General features: G+C 31.2%; 1 protein-coding gene across 1 annotated transcript in view; it reads right to left on the bottom strand.

The window, feature by feature from the left end:
• LOC123653450 (laccase-1) overlaps positions 1-19,243 on the bottom strand; it is a 46,353-nt gene that overhangs the window by 1,474 nt on the left and 25,636 nt on the right. The window contains exons 2-7 of the mRNA XM_045589447.1: positions 2,895-3,336; positions 2,332-2,616; positions 1,754-2,229; positions 1,256-1,440; positions 334-529; positions 10-222 (exon numbers count right to left, since the gene is read on the bottom strand). Coding sequence (XP_045445403.1) covers positions 10-222; positions 334-529; positions 1,256-1,440; positions 1,754-2,229; positions 2,332-2,616; positions 2,895-3,336 — 1,797 coding nt within the window. The remainder of the gene's footprint in view (positions 1-9; positions 223-333; positions 530-1,255; positions 1,441-1,753; positions 2,230-2,331; positions 2,617-2,894; positions 3,337-19,243) is intronic.

Genomic DNA, 19,243 nt, shown 5'->3' with positions numbered 1-19,243 from the left:
ATTATTTACCTTCATCTACCATTACAACTTCTACAACAGCATTAAGGGGGATATCCACTTTGTGTGTACACATACAATTTTGTCCACAGTCGGCTGGTCTGTTGTCACCGTTACAAAACTGATCTGGGTTAATATCATCATATTGACTGATAAGAGGAGCAGGAGGCGCCATGTATGAGATTTCATCAATCAAACTTATCACGTGATCTCCTTGTGGTGCAACTGTAACATTGAATTAGTTTTAACATCTTGTTCTTAATGAAAATGTATCGCACATTTTACTAATGTTTAAAATTATATATATGGTGGTGATATATATGGTGGTAGCCTTACCTAAATATCTGTTGTATGTATTAGGTTGGAACAACATTTCTGGCCTGTATGCAAAGAAACGGAATGGCAAGAAGATCTTGACGTCAGGTCTCTCTTGTAAAATCGCGGGATCAATGTTTCGTGCATTTTTCAGTTGGCTGACGCAAATAGCATCGTTTCTGCGAATATTACACCTCGCATCCAAGGGGTTCATTACCTGAATAGTTAGTGGGGAGAAAGGTTCGTGCAATTACTAAAATACGTGCATAACTACTTCTACGTCTAGGTCTTCTACGCTTATATTTATTTAACTACTTTATTATAAGTAAGAATATAATTGATAAAATTACTTTGATTGGTAAAAAGATTTAATTGATACATTGTAATAAACTTTTAAGTAGTGCAATGACTTCTGTCATACATTTTTAAAAGAAGAAAAATAAATCTTTTTGCCATAAGTAAAGTCCATTAAGGGACGTGCAAAAGGGGTTCTACATTAAGATACCACTACTTTTTTGTATACTGCTTCATTCCGGTAGAATATAAGTAACCTTATTATGTATTACGGTATTTACAAATCTCACTTAATATAAGCTTTCTATACCATTGCATACTGGTCAATAAGTAATTAAAAAGATAAAATGATTTGAATTATCTTATTCGAAACTAATGTTTATGCTTAAGAAATAATGTGAAATCAAATTGGCTAAGTTTATCGAGGTTGTCGTGTCGGCAAAATTCCAGTATGCAATATCCGCCGATTAATGAGTAAGAGAGGTTCATGACAAAAACTAAAGGAAGGGTAATTCATTCAAAGTGTTCAAAGGAAACATAATACTCGAACACCATATTTTAGAAGTACTTATTTACATATGTGGATATTTTCAAATCCATTTTGTAGACGTGTTTAAATATATACAAAGTGTTTTTTTAGAGAACTTACGACTCCTTGTGGTATTCCCACGTCGTAGGTTGGTGGGGCGGATGATGGTTGGTACGGTCCTCTAGCATATCGAAGTATACCTAATTGCTGAGTTCGTTTAATTCCGCACTCTCCAAGTCCACGAACTTGAATCCAGTACGCACCAGGGATATTATTAGCTTCGATGACAAAATCGTAACGTTCACCTAAAATAAACCATGAATTACGATTATTTTTATTCTGTTTCATGTTAATAATAATTAACTGAGAAAATCGGCGTAATCGAGGAAGTAGTAAGAAACATTATTCAATTCTCTTCGCTTGAGTTGATGCACAAGTTAACGAGATACAGATTACAACATAACAAGGTGTGCCTTATTAAAATTACGGTCGACTATTAAAATATTCATATTGTTAAATAATACATATAATAAAGAACTTCCGGAAAGTACATTCAAGAGCTAACATTAAATATCTTTAATTTTATATTACTACTCATTTATTTAGATCTGAACTTACCAGAGAACGAGATAATTGTATTAACTTGCACAGGCTGTACCGGCTCACCGTCAGTTGCGATTACGGTAAGATTATGTCCCGCGATGGTGACTTGGGCGGGACAAACTGAAGCAAAGGCGTTAATCATTCTGAACCTATATCTCCTGCCAGGTGTAATAGTAAAAACTTCAAGTGGTGTATTCGTCATAAAACCAGTATTAGGGTCTCTGAACTGTCCCTTTCCGTTAATCAATACGTTTTCGGGGTCTTGGCCAGTATTTACGGCCAAACGACCAGGGAATCTTTCAGCTGCGTCTTCGTGGAGCCAATCGCTGATCAACATAACGTGAGTTGTTAAGTCGTAGTCATACAGATGACTGTTGGGATCCTTTGATGGCGGTTGACGAACGACTATACTTCCGTATAAACCATCCAATTTCTGTAGACCAGTGTGAGCATGCCAGAAGTGAGTGCCAGCGTTACCTTGCCATTGGTATCTAGAATGTAAAATTATTGAAAATCAGTTTATATCATTTATACTTTAAAAGTTTTAAGTATCGAATTGCTTAAAATTTAATGTAGATTACATTCAAAATTACCTAAAAGTGTTTCCTTGTTGAATAGGACATTGGGTAACAAATGGCACACCGTCATAGTATTGGGAACCTCGTTGCCAGATTCCATGCCAGTGAATAGTTACTTCCATACCTTCCATGTGGTTCTCTACGTCAATAACGACTTTGTCGTTTTCACACACTTGTATAGAAGGACCAGGCAACATTCTGTTTGCAGTAAGGATACCACGTTCTACTCCATCAGCTAACACACACTGGCAATGAGACCATACTACGTTGGTTGCGTTGGGTGTACATACTTGACAAGCCCTGAAATTAATAAAAATTAAACATTTCTAGCAAGGACACTACCAAAAGTTTACATAGCCTAAAAGTATTATATTTATAAACCGAAACCAAGATATTTTAAATTTATGAGTCAACAACTTATTTAATTAATATTACAAGGTAACAACTCGCCCTGGCTTCACGTGGGCGTATTTAATTAATATAACACTAAAGAATTTTAACCAGTACAACTATTCAGTAATTATGCTTTATAAGTTAAACGTATAATTACATCTTTTAATGGAGTAATGAGTACTTACGCTCCCAGAACAGTGTAGAATTCGAGGGTGAAATGGTAGTAACATATCCTCGGAGGTTCGTTTTCTCGACACGCTCTTGCACACTCATCGGGAGCTGATAAAGCAGGGTTTCTTCTAAGCTCAGCAGTAGCGCTGCTCGTGAAGTCCAAATGTTTTAATGAAAGTTTTCCATTAGCGTTTCTCGCTAAAGGTGGGAGGGGATTGCTTCTGAAGCTACCACCACTGAGCGGACCGCTGCCGCTTGTTGGCACGAAAGGATTCGCTGAGGGTCCAATTGTACTATCGATTGAACCAAACGAACTGAAAGGATCGTTGACAGTTGGGTGAGTTTGAACTAAACCATGTGTAGAAGCGAAGTTACCACTGTCGCGGAAAGGCGTCGCTGTGCCAGACTGCCACCATGATGCTGAGGTTGATTGGTCATCCGGGATGTTTATTGCTTCTGTAAATAAAGAAAAAGTAATTTAGCTTTAACCAATAATAAGCTATAAGTTATAGCCATCCGCATTAATACGTCACTATATTAAAAAATGAATTAAAAGGGTTGTGTGATTCCAATATTTAAAAAGAGTAAATAAGACGATGTCTGTAACTATCGGCACACTACCTTATTGTCATCTATTGATAAAATTGTCGAAAAATTTGTTTGCGATCAGATTCACACCTACTACCAAAACAATAATATTATAAACAAACATCAGTAAGGATTCCAGCCAAGTAAGAGAACAACGATGCTTCTATCCAAATTCACAGACTATATCAATCATAATCTTAACGATAAGAAACAGGTTCTTGCACTTTTCATAGACTTCTCCCGGGTTTTCGATGCCCTTGACCACCAAAAGAATGAGCTTTTTTTTAGAACAAGTTTAAATAATACAGGAATATAGGGTTATCCTTTGGAATGGTGTAGAAATTATCTGAAGGAACGGTATTTAAGTGTTAAGATACAAAGTTATTATAGCAGGGACATGAAAGTTACCGAGTGGGCTGTACCCCAGGGCTCAGTCCTCAATGACAATAATAGAACGCTGAGCCACTGCATCACCTTCCAATTTGCAGATGATACCTGTTTACTCTTTGCCGATAGTAATATAAAAGAAGCAATGAAAAAATTACAAATAGATTTAGACGCTCTCTGCAGATGATGCCACGATGCAGGATTGGTTCTAAATGCGTAAAAAACAAAATTAATCTACATTAGCTCCTATCAAAAAAGAGACATTCTTCAAAAACATATTTTAATATCCCGCTGTCACTCATGCCTTCATAACCAACAATTACCTATGACTTGTCCGAATGATTGCCAACTCATTGAAGTTGTAGACAACCACACATATCTTGGTCTTGTAATAGATCGCAACTTAAACTGGCAACCACATATTTATAGTATATGTGAAAAATTAAGAGCATTTTTGGCCAACATCGTAATAATAAAAAACCGTATTTATTTCATACACGCTTGCTGATTTTATAACCTCTGTCTTTTTTAACCTCTGTCTTATCCTCCGGACTCAGTAGTTATGGACGTACTTATCGCACTTATCTACCACAATAGTATTCATCGATTTCAAATAAGAATAATTAAAAACATTGTACCGCCAAAAAATTAAATTGGACTTCGCTAATAATGATAATCTATTATTTAAAACCTGTAAAACACTTCCCGTTCACGACCTTGTTAATAACAATTTACTTAAAAAACAATTGTTAATTTAGATATTTAAAAGTTAAGGGAACACAAAATTGCCACACGTCAAGTAACAAACAAAAAATTAAATATACCTAAATTAAAAATATATATGTACGGCAAACGTACCAGCGCCTATCTGATTCCTGTTTCAGTCAACGATCTCGACCTAGAATTAAGAAATAATATAACACCAACAAATATAAAATACAGACTTAAGATGCATTTCTTGAAAAAACTATAACAGTCTATATAAATATCGCTTCGTAAACTTAACATCTTATATCACGTCACCCTTATATGGTTGACATTCCCCCTATTCACACTAAGCGATTCGCTAGTACATGCTTGATCCGTACGGCCAAAGAATGGAACTCTCTACCAGCGTCTGTGTTTCCGGAAAACTATAACCATGATATCTTTAAGTCGCGAGTGAATAGGTTACTGCTAGGTAAGCGTGCTCCATCTTAGACCGCAATTTTACTTATCATCAGGTGAAATAGCGGTCAAACGCAAGCCTATCAATGTATGAAAAAAATCTGTATGTATATGTATATTTTTATTTAATGAGCTGCCCGGCTTGTCGGATTTCTTTTAATACTACCTTCATAATTATGTTTTGTTTTGATTAAGAACTGTATTGTGATTATTGTGTTGCGAATAATTGTTGAACGACATATTCCTGTGTAAACCTAATTTTTTTTTTGTGAATGTGTAATTTGTATTTTTGTTACATGTTTGTATGGTAATAATAAAAAAAAAAAAATACGTAACAAATAACAAATACAATAATTTCAATTGTAGTTGGTAACACAAGTGTTAAACTAGATATGTTTTTGTTGGATCTCTCGTCGTCTTTTAACATTTGTATTGCATCAATGAAAATTTTGTTTTGTATTTAATTATTAGTCCAGTTTACGCGTTGTCACGACCGTTTTGCAATTGTACTCGTTAAAGGGGGTCCGGTCTCGTGTCTATCCTTAATTTATAAGGACTTTTACTTCCTCTATTACCGTGTGTTAGATTTCGCGACAGTTGTTCTATATTTTATCAAGCGTTACACTTAATTGAACATTTTGTTAGATACAATCGTATTATTCTATTTCAACACCATTTCTTACTCAACGTTGGACTACTATGTTACGGACTGTTTTTATTTGTAGCTTGGCGTTTGGGATCCACGACCGTGAATCGATTTTAACTTTTACTTCCTTGTCTCTTTTAATTTGTTAGGTAATTATTTTTTTAATTAATTTAAGGTAACCAATTGTTTATCTGTGGTGATATATTTCCTGTTAATATCAGCTAATGCAGGTAATCTTTTAATCAAAGTATGACGCTGTATATTGAATATTTGTATAATAACTCCTTTTTAATAATCTAAGTAGAGCAAGAAAATATGTCACGTCTTACTCAATATCGCAAATTTACGATTATGCGAATCAATGTACAAAATTAAACTTAATATATTTCTGTGGCCGACTATAATTTAATGTGCTTGTGAAAGAACTACGTAATGACTAGTTGGGACAGTGGTTACTGTCGATGGTTGTCACTTTAAGTATTGGTTGTACGATATTTACTTCGATAACTATTTGAATATATATTTGCATATATCCATACGAATGAGATGAAAAAAACTTGCCCGATCATACTTTTCGTAACGCTCTCGTCACGCATTCACTAGCTTACTCCCCTAGTCAAGCGGGCGTAAAAAAGTTTTACTTCAAAATTTTGTAAAGAACTATAGAACTTGTGATATTTAACATCATGACATTGTTTTAAATAAAAACATTTGCATTGAAAAAATTAACAGGCGCTTACGTAACTGTTATGTGATAATAAAATAATATTTTTAGGTCGTATTAAAATCATGTATGATTAATATTTTAGATTTAAGTAGGCTGCTATTAGTTTGATTACCGACGTAAAGTAATTGTGCTCGGGCGAGCCTGTAATTATATAGACGTTGTTTGAATATCTATTACTTATCATCTTCAATCTACATATTAGATTTTAAAAAATTCTCGCAGTTTCGATTACATTAATTATAATAAAAAGTTAAATCTTTTAATCACTCACATGAACATGTTCGACTTGGTTTTTCTGTAGTCAAATTGAAGACTTAAAAAATCTCTTCGAGGGTTTGTATAAAAAAGGGTTTATTGATGAGTTTTTATAAGTATAAACGTATTAATAAAAATCTTTTTGTTATTTAGCATCAGCTGTGCTCCCGACTTTGTCCGCGTGGAATTCAACAAAATAGTTATTGTTTAGTTCGCAGAGTTATTGTCGTTTTCAATTTATTCGCGTCTTCCAAACGTAAAATACATTTAAAAAAAAAACAATGTTTTGTTATTACACATTGATTGATTCAGCCTGTAACAACCCACTGCAGGGTGCTGATTTATCCATGTAGGAGAAGGTTTGGAGCTTAATCCACCACGCTGCTCCGCTGCGGGTTAGGGGATATATGCCAAATACGTATGAATAACGCTATGACAACGAAATTGTTACATATAAAAAGTAATATTATTGCATAATATTATCCAATAAGTTAAATCAATTTAGGTAAGATGTATGCATGAGTATTATATCGTATGTTCTAATCGAGTATGATAATAAGCGGAACACCAGTTTTCCGTTCCGTTCGACCGAATTAAACGTGAACGCCCTGAAGCAGAATAGGAAAGATTCGTTATTGTTACCTTCGAATTGAGGACGATAATGATATTGAGATTGCTACGAAATGTAATTTCTTGATAACATCGTGATTTTGTAATTGTGGGTTTTCACAAATAATCGAAATCTACATCGATTATGGAATTGGATGTCAAATTAAATTAGAATTTTATGCAATTCCTTGTGACATTGTTTTGAAACCTTGAAAAAAATTTCGTAATCGATATTTAAAAGAATTATGTTCCCTAATTTGGAAAAACCCAAACTCTGCAAGTCTTATATTAGGTGTAATCATTGCCTCATACATAATGTATTTGAAATATAAAATTCTCATGTCGCGGTGTTTGTAGTTAAACTCCCCCGAAACGGCTTGACCGATTCTCATGAAATTTTGTGTGCATATTGGGTAGATCTGAGAATTGAACAACATCTATTTTTCATCCCCCTAAATGTTAAGGCTAGTCCACCGCTAAATTTTTTTTAATATTTAGATAAATTCTTTATATTTTATTTTATTATGATTTGGCGTTGAAAAATTTATACAATCCTAAATTTTCACCCTTCTACCACAAACCCCTATTTTTAAATAGCGTTTAGCGGCAAGACGTTTGCCGAGTCAGCTAGTATGTATATATGTATATATAACGAAAGCGACCTTATCAATTAATAACGCCTAGTTGAATAGTTTCAATACTAACTTATTATCATTGAGGCCGGACGATATTATAATCGTTCAGTATTCGGCGTTTCATGGACGTAATACAATGATTGATATACTGGCTGCGTTTGTTATACGCTTTTGTATTTAATCTAGAAAATATTATAGTTAAATATCGCCACTGATTTAGGTTATTATCGCGTTATATAACACTGATCAATGGCCGTAGCCATGTAATTTATTACATCGGATTGGTTTTTACATTCATCAGAACAATTACATTTAGATTAGGTACTCGATCTAATAGTACTAAAAGAAACATAAAACAGATTTTTATTGTTCTAGTAGGAACTTGACTGAAATTTTAAAAATTACATTTTAAATAATATAAGGAGAATGTTTTAAAAGCCTTGTTTAATTTTTTTATCTGTGCTTTATTTGTGTGTACAAATTAACGAAATATTTTACATAACGAGTGCATAATGATTGCAGTTCAGTGTCTGTTTCATTGCATTCGCGGAAACTGAAATAAGACTATTTATTTACATAAATACTTTATCTTTTTAATTTATTTTGTGTTACAAAACTTTATGGACTATTCAAAGAACCAAGCTTTTACTTAGTCGAGCAAGCAACTGTGTGCGTTCAAGCATGAAGAGTGAAAGTGGACACTTTAGCGATGCTTATAACTTTAATCGAGTTTGAGCGACTAATGATGTGTAGTAAAATACGTTGTCGGGTTCTAGAATAGTATTACGAGTTTGCCAATTTTGGTAGAACTAGTCCACTTTATTAAATAACACAAATGAAATTAAAAAGTTGTTAAGTTACTTAAAAGAATGTCAAAAGTTTGCATTATGTGATTTAATTTTCTTAATATACCCACATTCGTTTATCTAACGCTCGTAAAATTAAACGAATAAGAATAATATTTAAAATAAATCAATCGTGTTAATAATAAATACAGTCTAGATCGTAAGCCAGGCTAGTTAACAAAGCAGACCGCTTACGGCAATTCGACGTTGACATAAAATTAATTCGTTGTCAACTCAACAACCGCGTAAACGCAGCCTTTCAGTTCAATATGAAACTATATTGCAAATGCAACATTGTAAACGGGTTTGATTTTAATTACAGCCTGAGCCCGAAATTGTCAGTTGTTTTTACTGTCGCGTGTCGTAAAACTGCTTCAGAATGTAAGTAAATAAATATAGTACCCGGAGATTTGTAATTTTGATGTAAGAGCGTTACAAAATGTTCATATGATTAGTCCGAAACTGAATTCCTTGGTATACTAGAGCTCTTAATGATTATATTTATTTTTTATTTATTTACTTAATGCTTTATTGCACACTTTAAAAGATCAGAGAAACGCATATGTACCTATGTGTACATAACATTTTAAGCTTTATAACGATTTCTTGAACCATTAAAAAGTTTAAAAGTTTGTGTATCATAACTTCTGTCTGTAAATATATGTGTTTATATTACACTTTAGAGCGTATGTACGTATTAATTTATTACCCAAAAGTTTATCTACCTCTCCGTATCAAGTATTAAAATATAACTACAAATGAAACATGTTTTGTCACCGAGTAAACCAATTCTGTTATGAATTATGTATCAATATCGGCGGCGGAAACTATAAAATATACAAATGGGTTATTCTACGTTCCAAAATAATTTTGTTTGTTGGACAGAAATTGTAAATCAGATAACTAACTTTCAGAAGCTGAATTAAGTAATAAACTTTATTTTGAATAATGTTAAATAGTTGGTTCGTGTTTGTAACTTCCACAACAGTTTGCTGTTTTTATTTTAATTTTAAACCAACTTTAATTGTGACCTCGTCTGTGGTAGTTATTACATGTGTGTCCAAATCGACTTCATTACAATTTTAATACAATTATTTATAGAATAATTACGAGAGGGAGGATATTTCAAGATAAAAGCTACACAAGATTTCCAGTTAGATCTTTAGGAATGCAATTTATTTTAGAGAAAAAACTAAAAAAAAAAAATAGAAACAGGAAAATACTCAAAATAATGCTTGTAGCTACTCATGCTCTTATGAAAATCCCAATACTTCGTTGTCCTTAAGCATCTTTCAAAATACAAAAACTTTCGATTACAATATGTTTGACTGTTTGTATATGTTGTCATATACAAACAGTCAAACATAGATATTAATTTTATGACAGCAACGAAAATGTAAACTTTTAACCGACTTCCAAAAAAGGAGGAGGTTCTCAATTCGACTGTATTTGTTTTTTTTTTTATGTATGTTACATCAGAACTTTTGACCGGGTGGACCGATTTCGACAATTTTTTTTTAAGCGAAAGGTGGTGTGTGCCAATTGGTCCCATTTAAATTTATTTGAGATCTAACAACTAGTTTTCGAGTTATATCTAATAATGCGTTTTTACTTGACGCTTTTTTCGTCGACCTACGTTGTATTATACCGCATAACTTTCTACTGGATGTACCGATTTTGATATTTCTTTTTTTGTTAGAAAGGAGATATCCCTAGTTTGGTACCATGATAAGAAAAACAGGATCTGATGATGGGATCCTAGAGAAATCGAGGGAAACTCTCGAAAATCCGCAATAACTTTTTACTGGGTGTACCGATTTTGATAATTTTAATTTTATCGAAAGCGGATGTTTATCATGTGGTATGGTATCATTTAAATTTTATCGAGATCTGATAACTAATTTTTGAGTAATCTTTGATAACGCGTAGTTACTTGACTATTTTTTCGTCGATCTACGTTGTATTACTCGTCGATGTAATTGAAGTCGGTTTTTTTCGTTTGCGAGAAAACACAATTATTTATTTCACTTGACTTTTACTATTACGTGTAACAGACATTTTAACTAATTATATTATGCTATATAATTCGAATTTAAATATTAATATCGCTACAACGATTCATTTATCATCGCTAATGATTACAATTTTACATGAATCATTTACATTCTATCATAAATAGCACGTGTGATATATTTTCATACATTTCAGTGTTTAAGTGATTCAATAGAAGTTGAGTAATCTTAAGATTGTAATTTGATTGTTATTTCATAAATCATGACATCATAAGTTACTGAAAAGGTTTAATTGATGTTTATATGCTATAATAATTCGTTCTAAATAAATGCAATGAATAGAGTTATTTACCAACGTTATATAAAATGTTAATATTGTATCATATTGCAAACACTAAAAGTACCTGAATTTAAATACTTATGCAGATTTCAACAACAGTCATACTTGTGCTTTATAAATAGTTACGGTACTGTAATACGAGTTAAAACTGTTATAATAAGTATAAACACATTATCAACCTATTCTAGAGTAATTAGCATTATTATAAAAAAAGCGTTGTTCTTGTAACATTGAATATGTCAAAAATCAAAGTGTAGCGATTATATCGTTAAAAAAATATACAGTGGAACATGGAACCTCTTCTGATTTTGAAGTCCATTTAAAATAAGGGTCTATGATTCACCGTAGTGTGACTTTTGTAGCCTATTTCCCTTTTGGATAATGTCGGTTTTAGTTATAAATCATTTATAAAAATCAGTCGATTACAGACAAACGAACAAATCTCTCATCTTTATGTCTGTTCACGATTTATCTTTTTGATTCTAGTTGTAAAACACACTTGTAAATACACTGTTTAACTTACATTTTTCTCACGAGTGTTATTATTTTATCGTAAATATGAATCAAAATAAAATATCTTAATCTACGCGTGAACAAATCATCGTACAATTAGATTAGACTAGCAGTGCGTACTATCCGAATATGAAATCATAAAACACGTACACGTTTTGTACGTTACGGTCACGAAATAACTGAAATTTGATAATAAATTGAGATTAACAAGAAATTATTTTTTTCGTGATCATATATTTTTGTTTCAGGGGAGTTCTAGTTTTTATCGCTACGCATCAACAAAAGCATGCTTCTTCTTCCTCTTCTTAGTTACACTAAACTATGTATTGATACTTATGCAAATAGCTTTTGTATGTTGCTTAAGAACTTTATTATCTCTAGAGATATTTGTACGTATATGCCGATGTTAATGTTAATGAATCAAACTACAAGCGCATTAAAACAATTACTTGAATATACACAATAATAAAATTTTAAAACTTACTAAATTCTTAAACTTACGCGTAATATACTATTTAAAATATTAAATACACACCGTGTGTAAGAAATGACATAAGCTGTCCGATCTTAATTTCTTATTTTATTTTACAATATCTGTAATTAACTATTTAGTTTATTCGTAATCTATAAAGTATGTACCCTCATTTGTTACCTCCATAACAAGTCGATTATAAGTTTGAAACTTTGATGAGAGATAACAACACTGCACTGTTATGTTATAATTAGTCTACACGTATCATTACAATCCGGCTAACATTCTAACATTATGACATCGCATTAATAAAGTTTAGTGTCTGGTTCATATATTCAGATAACGACTCGTTTTCCTCGCTTATTTCTTAAACGCGATGTGCTATAAATTTTACGGTTCGTAGCCATAACGAATGGTTTTCTGAATATACATAAATAGTTGCTTTTTTACTTTTTTTTTTTATAATAATATTTCTGTATTATAGTTTAATATCTTTGTTAGTATATGTACGAAGGGACCGTTTACGTATTTATGTGTTTTGAAGTGACTTTGAACATAAGTAGGAGGGTCTCAATTCGACTGCACAGAGTTATTTCATAACTTTCTTCACTGGATGTAGCGCCTTAGGACGTATAAATAGCAAATAATGATTGTATTGATTTGTAAAAAACACTATTCACCAAAAAAAATAAAAAAAAAATAAAATTACTTTAAGTTGCGTATTGATATTTACATTTGTATAACCAATATGAATAGCTTAGACGACCCTTGCGGTTTCACCCGCGAGTATAAGCTAAGCTTTCAACGACTATTAAAATAATCTAGTAAATTCTGAGCTTGAGGAGTTCAAATAATGAAACAGATTTTTCTGTTTTATAATTTTCGTAAGTAACATGAGTAAAGTTGATGTGTCTAACGAACTCTTTTGTTAAACGAGGAAATAATTTTTAATACTTATGTCGCTTATGTTTAAATACTTATGTAGCTAATTGCATAGCCATTAAATCATCATTGAGTAATTATGTCTTAAAAATTATTATCACTTTTAAAATAAAAAGTGAAAGTCCATAAATTGTACTAATGAGTTGTCAGTTAATGAATATATTTAATCTGTCTTTCATTTTACTTTTTAACATTTTTACTTTAATATAAAAATAATAATAAGTAATTAAAAATATATAAAAACATCTTTTTTAATTATTAAAATACTACGTCCGTAAATATATGCACAGACGGATTGTTACGCATATTAATATCCACTTTCACTTTTTATACCGTTGTCTTGTCCAGTGTGGTATGCACATGTTATTTTATGTTGCTAAATAAGATCGGATTAGTTGACGCACGCCATGTTGTGCAATGAAGCTTTTGTTGGTGTTTTTTCACATAGTTCTCTTGCAATAAAATAAACGCAAGCCATAAACACTCACTAAAACGCACAACAGATTGTGTTGCAATATCATACCTTTTTTTTCAACAATTCGCAAACACGCGTGTGCTACGTGATTTTTTTTAGTCTATACCTTATTTGATCCGAGTGATAATCAATATATTTGTTTTTAATTTTTTTATACTATCTTATTGTTGATCTGAGTTTTTAATTATAGGTAATAAACTAACAAATTAAGCCCATATATTGAAAAATAATAATTAAGATCAAGTCAATTATTATGGGTAGCTTAGATGAATTATCGGCTCAGAATACAGAAAAAACTTGTTTGTTCGTTTTGTTCTGTATTCTGAGATTATCGGCTTTGTGGCTTTAAAGGTTTTATTAATATTTTAAGAAAGCTACTTAGTATCGATATTTTGCTTAAAAAAAAACTTTATCTGTGCGACAAATACTAAAACATTAATTGATAGTTATATTTTATTATTAGATAAATAAGTGGCAAAGTTAGTTGTTTAAAGTGTCACGGACTATTAACCCGTGAACTGGTTTAAGGTGAATAGTTAAAATCAGTAGCATAACATTTTTGTACAGAGTAAAAAATGTTTCGTATAAAAAATGCATAATTTGAGTAACAAAGGCGTGTAAAACAACGTATACGAGTAATTTAACTCTATTTTTTCAACGAGGTCAAGAAAACTGTTGAGTTTTTACTATATCAGTAGTCTATAGTAACTGTTGATTTTATTCTAACTAAATGTCTATTAATCCCTTATTGTATAAATATCTCTTGGTTTCCCAAAGTTAAATAAGAAAAAATAAATTATATTCTTTTCTATATTTTATTATTATTCGAAATTATGTATAAATCGATCTATTAAACCCCATGCTTAAACTACGAATACATATTTTAATATAGCCTACTTTGAATAATTTTTTTTGGATACATATAGCTTAAAATATTTGAACTATTTTTTCACGTCAGTCACCATTTATCAAAATCACTTTAAAAATATGGATAGACAAACGGTTTTATTTCTTTTTTAACAATATTAGTTTATTCCTAACTACGCAAGTGTAATAGACAGAACCAACACCTAATAAATTGCTTATTGATAGATTTACTGTAAAAGAAGGACGTAATAGTGTCACAATTTTCCGCCAAGTGATTAACAAAAATTTGCTTGGAATATTAAGTGAAATTGTTATATTCCGGAAGGCGTAGCATCACGATCTACGCTACTAAAGACATTTTTTTTATAATTAACTCGAAAGAGAAATACTTGATTCGAATAATTGTAAAATGCAAAAAAAAACATCATTTCGCAAAATACTGTTACTTAAAACATTTTCGTAGAAAGTCTAATTTATCAACAATTTCTTAGTTTAGTTTTTAATTAATTATTCAAAATTATTTGACAATTAGCATTGGGCAAGTGATCACTGTTTCAACTAATCTTTGAATAAAGTTATGTGCTTACTACATAAAGCAATTTTTACTAATTAATATTACTAAAATATCTATTTAACCTTTAATACGTCGAGTTGTTTACATTATATCGTAATATATAAGTGACGTCCAATCCAAATTAACACTAATGACTACACTGATGCCGGCCGTTACTGTTACTTGTAACGTAATGTTAGACAGCCCATAAACTTTTTTAATAAACATACAAGAAAAAAATAATAATAATTAAATTAGATCTTGAAGTAAAAGATTAACGCATTACAAACATTTTTTTATTATCAAGAAACAGACAGCATTTTTTTGTAACTCTTGCAACGTAATTGAAAAGAAAAAAGTTTTACCTAGAATCTAAGCAGTTATAATTCCACTTTTACATATTATTCCCACGGCGTTTTGTCGGTGGCAAATCTCTAATGAAGTTCGGTTTAATCAGCATGGGTCTGTCTATTTACGTCTCACTCTTCCATACTAGGTGCTCAGTTATGGGGCAAGATAATTTCAACTTGAATAACGATCACCAGATCGGTTAGCTTATTTCATTCCAATACGGATCTAGATTTATACTGCAAATTAAGGCTCAATCTTTATATGTGGTATTTTAATTAATGGAAATGTTTCAGTTTTTTGAGAATAAGCTTACAATATGCATGTTTCGTGTGTATAAAAAAGTCTATATTATGTAACTGTGTAAAGGTTATCATGTTATAGAGCTTTTTGTAATGTCGGTTACATACTTATTGATGGTTGACATCTATCACATCTGTGTTAGTACTTCAAATTGTGTGGCTCTGACTTAAATAAAGAATACAAGGCTTTTGCGCTACTGCTTATTTTAGTATTAACTACGTACTCTATTTGTTACATCTGACTAGATTTACAGATTTTTGACATATATTAATGTAACTTATCAATGTGCTATAAAAATACTATTCTGTGTTTATCTGACTTTGTCATAGACAGAAAAATAACGTTAATTCTATTTGTATTTACCTGACAGTATCAATCTATTATTATCTATTAAAATTTAAAGTATAATTGCGTGACATACTTTTTTCGATGTCGGTAAAAAGACGAATAATATATTTTAACCTGCCGTTTTACTCTCGTTAATTTAAGGAAAAATGTACTAAAATATTTTCAAACCATTACTGTGCAAATCGGGTAATTTACAGGCGCGCCGTATCGTTTCTGCGTCGCAAAAGTTTCATTTGGTTTCAAATTATCTCCTAAATTATGCGACCAAATTAAATTCTATAAAAGACAAACTTTATCTTCATAAAATAGTCTTATTGATGAAGTATTTTTGAATTATACTTCTTTTGGCGCGTTCAGGGAAAAATGATGAAAGTAAATTTTTACGATGTGTCAACGAAGTGTCGCACAGTCAACGAAGAAGAAGTTAGCAACGTGAAGTTAGCTAGCCAATGAAGAATAACTTCTTACGTTCGTACGTAAGTACACACACACACACACACACACACACACACACACACACACACACACACACACACTCACACACACTCACACACACACACACACATATACACTTTTTATTTTTTTATTAGAATTGGCCTGGCCAATAATAATGTAAAATTACCTTTTAATTTTTGTGATCATTAATTTGTTGCAGAGTTATTTGAAAACTATGATACATATCTTCTAAGATATTCATTGAAGTCAAATTATATGAAGGACCATTTAGTTAAAAAGAAATACTTGTGATGAATAACGTATTTCATATAATTTATATAAAACCATCTTCGTAAATAATGCATTATCTTAGAACATATTGGATTACAATAAAAAAGTTTATAATGATTTAACCTTAAAAGATAGACGAATGCTGATGCGGACTTTTTTTTAAGAACTTTTAATGGCAATCCACTCCATCATACATAATTTTTGGGTAGCATTAACCGTTTACGCGGCGTACGCAACGGAAGCTCACAAAAAGTAAAAATATTTTTTGCCGTTTTCATAACATATCTTATTAATGCTCAGCTCCGATTAGTCGTAGCGTTATATTTTATAGCCTCTAATCTTCCTCGGTAAATATATATGCAACACAAAAATATTTTTTAATACGAAGCAGTAGTTCTTGAAATTAGCGCGCTTTAACAAACAAATAATGAAACAAGTTTTTAGCTTTATTATATATTGGTATTATGACGGTTATATTAGTATAGATGACGGTTTACCGACATACATAATACAGGGTAATTTGGTATTACGATGTCTCTGTATAATCGCGGTCGTGTTACGTTTTTGTACTGCAATATTTTGCCTGGGAGAGAGGAGGGGGGGTGCCCGCGCGAAACAAACAAACTTATGTCAGTTATGCAAGTGGCAATCTTTAATGCTTAAAATAACAAAATACGCCTGTAAACACAGACATCGACAAACAAGTTAGGCAACAGTATATACGTATATAGTCTTGCTCAATAAACAAGGACAGTGAAATTAACAACAACAACAAAAAAAGCAATTTGGTGCAAATAACAGATGAATGTAGGATAATTAGGGCATTACGGTAAGGCCGGCGACTTTTAGCGATCGAAGAAAATTGCAATAACGTCCTTAACCTTAATTCCATTATGACAGCTTTGTCTATAAGTTCTCACGAGCATAGCTAGTAGATTGGGTGCACTATGCATCGATTGCGATTCAGAGGAATAACAATCAAGTCCAACAATGTATGTGACGATTCACACGTTCAAGCTATTACAATAAAACGTATATGAGTTCGGCATTTTGTGTAGATGTTATTTCACACAAAAATTAAAAAAAAAATACTTTACAGCTATGTAATATTTTGTAACAAATAAATGAATAAATAAAAGCCTCACACTAGATTTGCTTCTGTGTTGGGGGTTGAGAAATACAAATGTCCAGCCACAAAGGTTTTCCGTGAGCGGGTATCAGACATTCGACTGGCAGCGCAACCAGTCAGTGCTGTGGTCGATGCGGCAACGCTTCGTCATCATAATCATCACTAATAAATCTGATCGAGTTTATTTCATTGTATTGTGTACACGTCAATACTAATAATATAATAAATATTATGAAAAAGTTTCCTTATTTTTATTATTATAACTAGACTTCAAATTGAATGTGACACTTTTATGTATATATTAATACGTGAAGCAAAAACTGTGCTCTTTTTATGAAAAATGCGCTGAAGGAGGAGTATGAAATGTTGTACACTTTTTATATAGAGAAGGAGTGCAGAATGCTAATATTTTTTTTAAATTATGCATAAAAATATATTAATTCAATAAAACAAACATTACACACACTATTATGTATTTGACACAACACGCATATTATACACACTATTTTGTTGATGTCTGTAGTCAATTTAATTTTTAAAAAAAAAAGGTTCTTTATTTTTATTATATTTCATCATTTTGGGTTTTATTTAAATTTAAATTTTTAATTTTGGTCGAATTTCGACTACTGGGCGACCATTAGTTTTAATAAATTGACTATAAATAATACTTGAATCAGATATATAAATATAATACTAGATAGCTTAAGTAAGAATTTTTTTAATGCATTCTAATAATATGATAAATATGTTTCGTTTCAAAGCGTTACTCTCAGAAACAACTTATCCTACTTTGAAAATTCTTTTTGAAACTGGAAATTATCACTCTTCCGTTCTTAAATACGGAGTAAAATCATAAAAGCGAGCGATTCTGAATGGGTCTTTTAATGAGGCATAAAAATAAGAATCGCACTTAGAAAAATAATTATGTATTGCGTTTTTATCTAATTGCATAAAATACCGCGATCAAATAGGACCACGTGATAGGGACCTAATTAAAGTTTTATAGCCTTTTATAGAAATACACTTGTATAAAAAGAACATAATATATATTTTAAGAGTCAATACACTCATTTATTTAAAGTAATTGGATTAGTAAATATTTATATATCGAGTGTGTTAAACGAACCATGTTGCAATCGAATAAACGTTACTTTTAATTTTGTATTCTATAATTATATTGACTACCTACCTATTTTTAACATAATGTGTAATAAAATTAAAAATAAATCACGGTTTATGAAGAATTTATATAATTATATAGATTATTTTATTTTATACTACTTTATAGCTCGAGTTAACATTTATTTACGGAAAAACATGTGATAAGTAACAATATAATGATATTGTTTTGTATAGAATTTTGAACTAGTTCTATTGACGTTAACATTTGATAATATGAGATAAATGTTAGCCATAATAAATTGATTAACGAACATTGATATAAAAAACCTTTATCTACTGTCGCTTTCAATAATG

This window comes from Melitaea cinxia, chromosome 5 (genome assembly GCF_905220565.1).
Source record: "Melitaea cinxia chromosome 5, ilMelCinx1.1, whole genome shotgun sequence".
NCBI classification, from domain to species: Eukaryota; Metazoa; Arthropoda; class Insecta; order Lepidoptera; family Nymphalidae; genus Melitaea; species Melitaea cinxia.
This window is presented reverse-complemented; position numbering and strand designations above follow the sequence as displayed.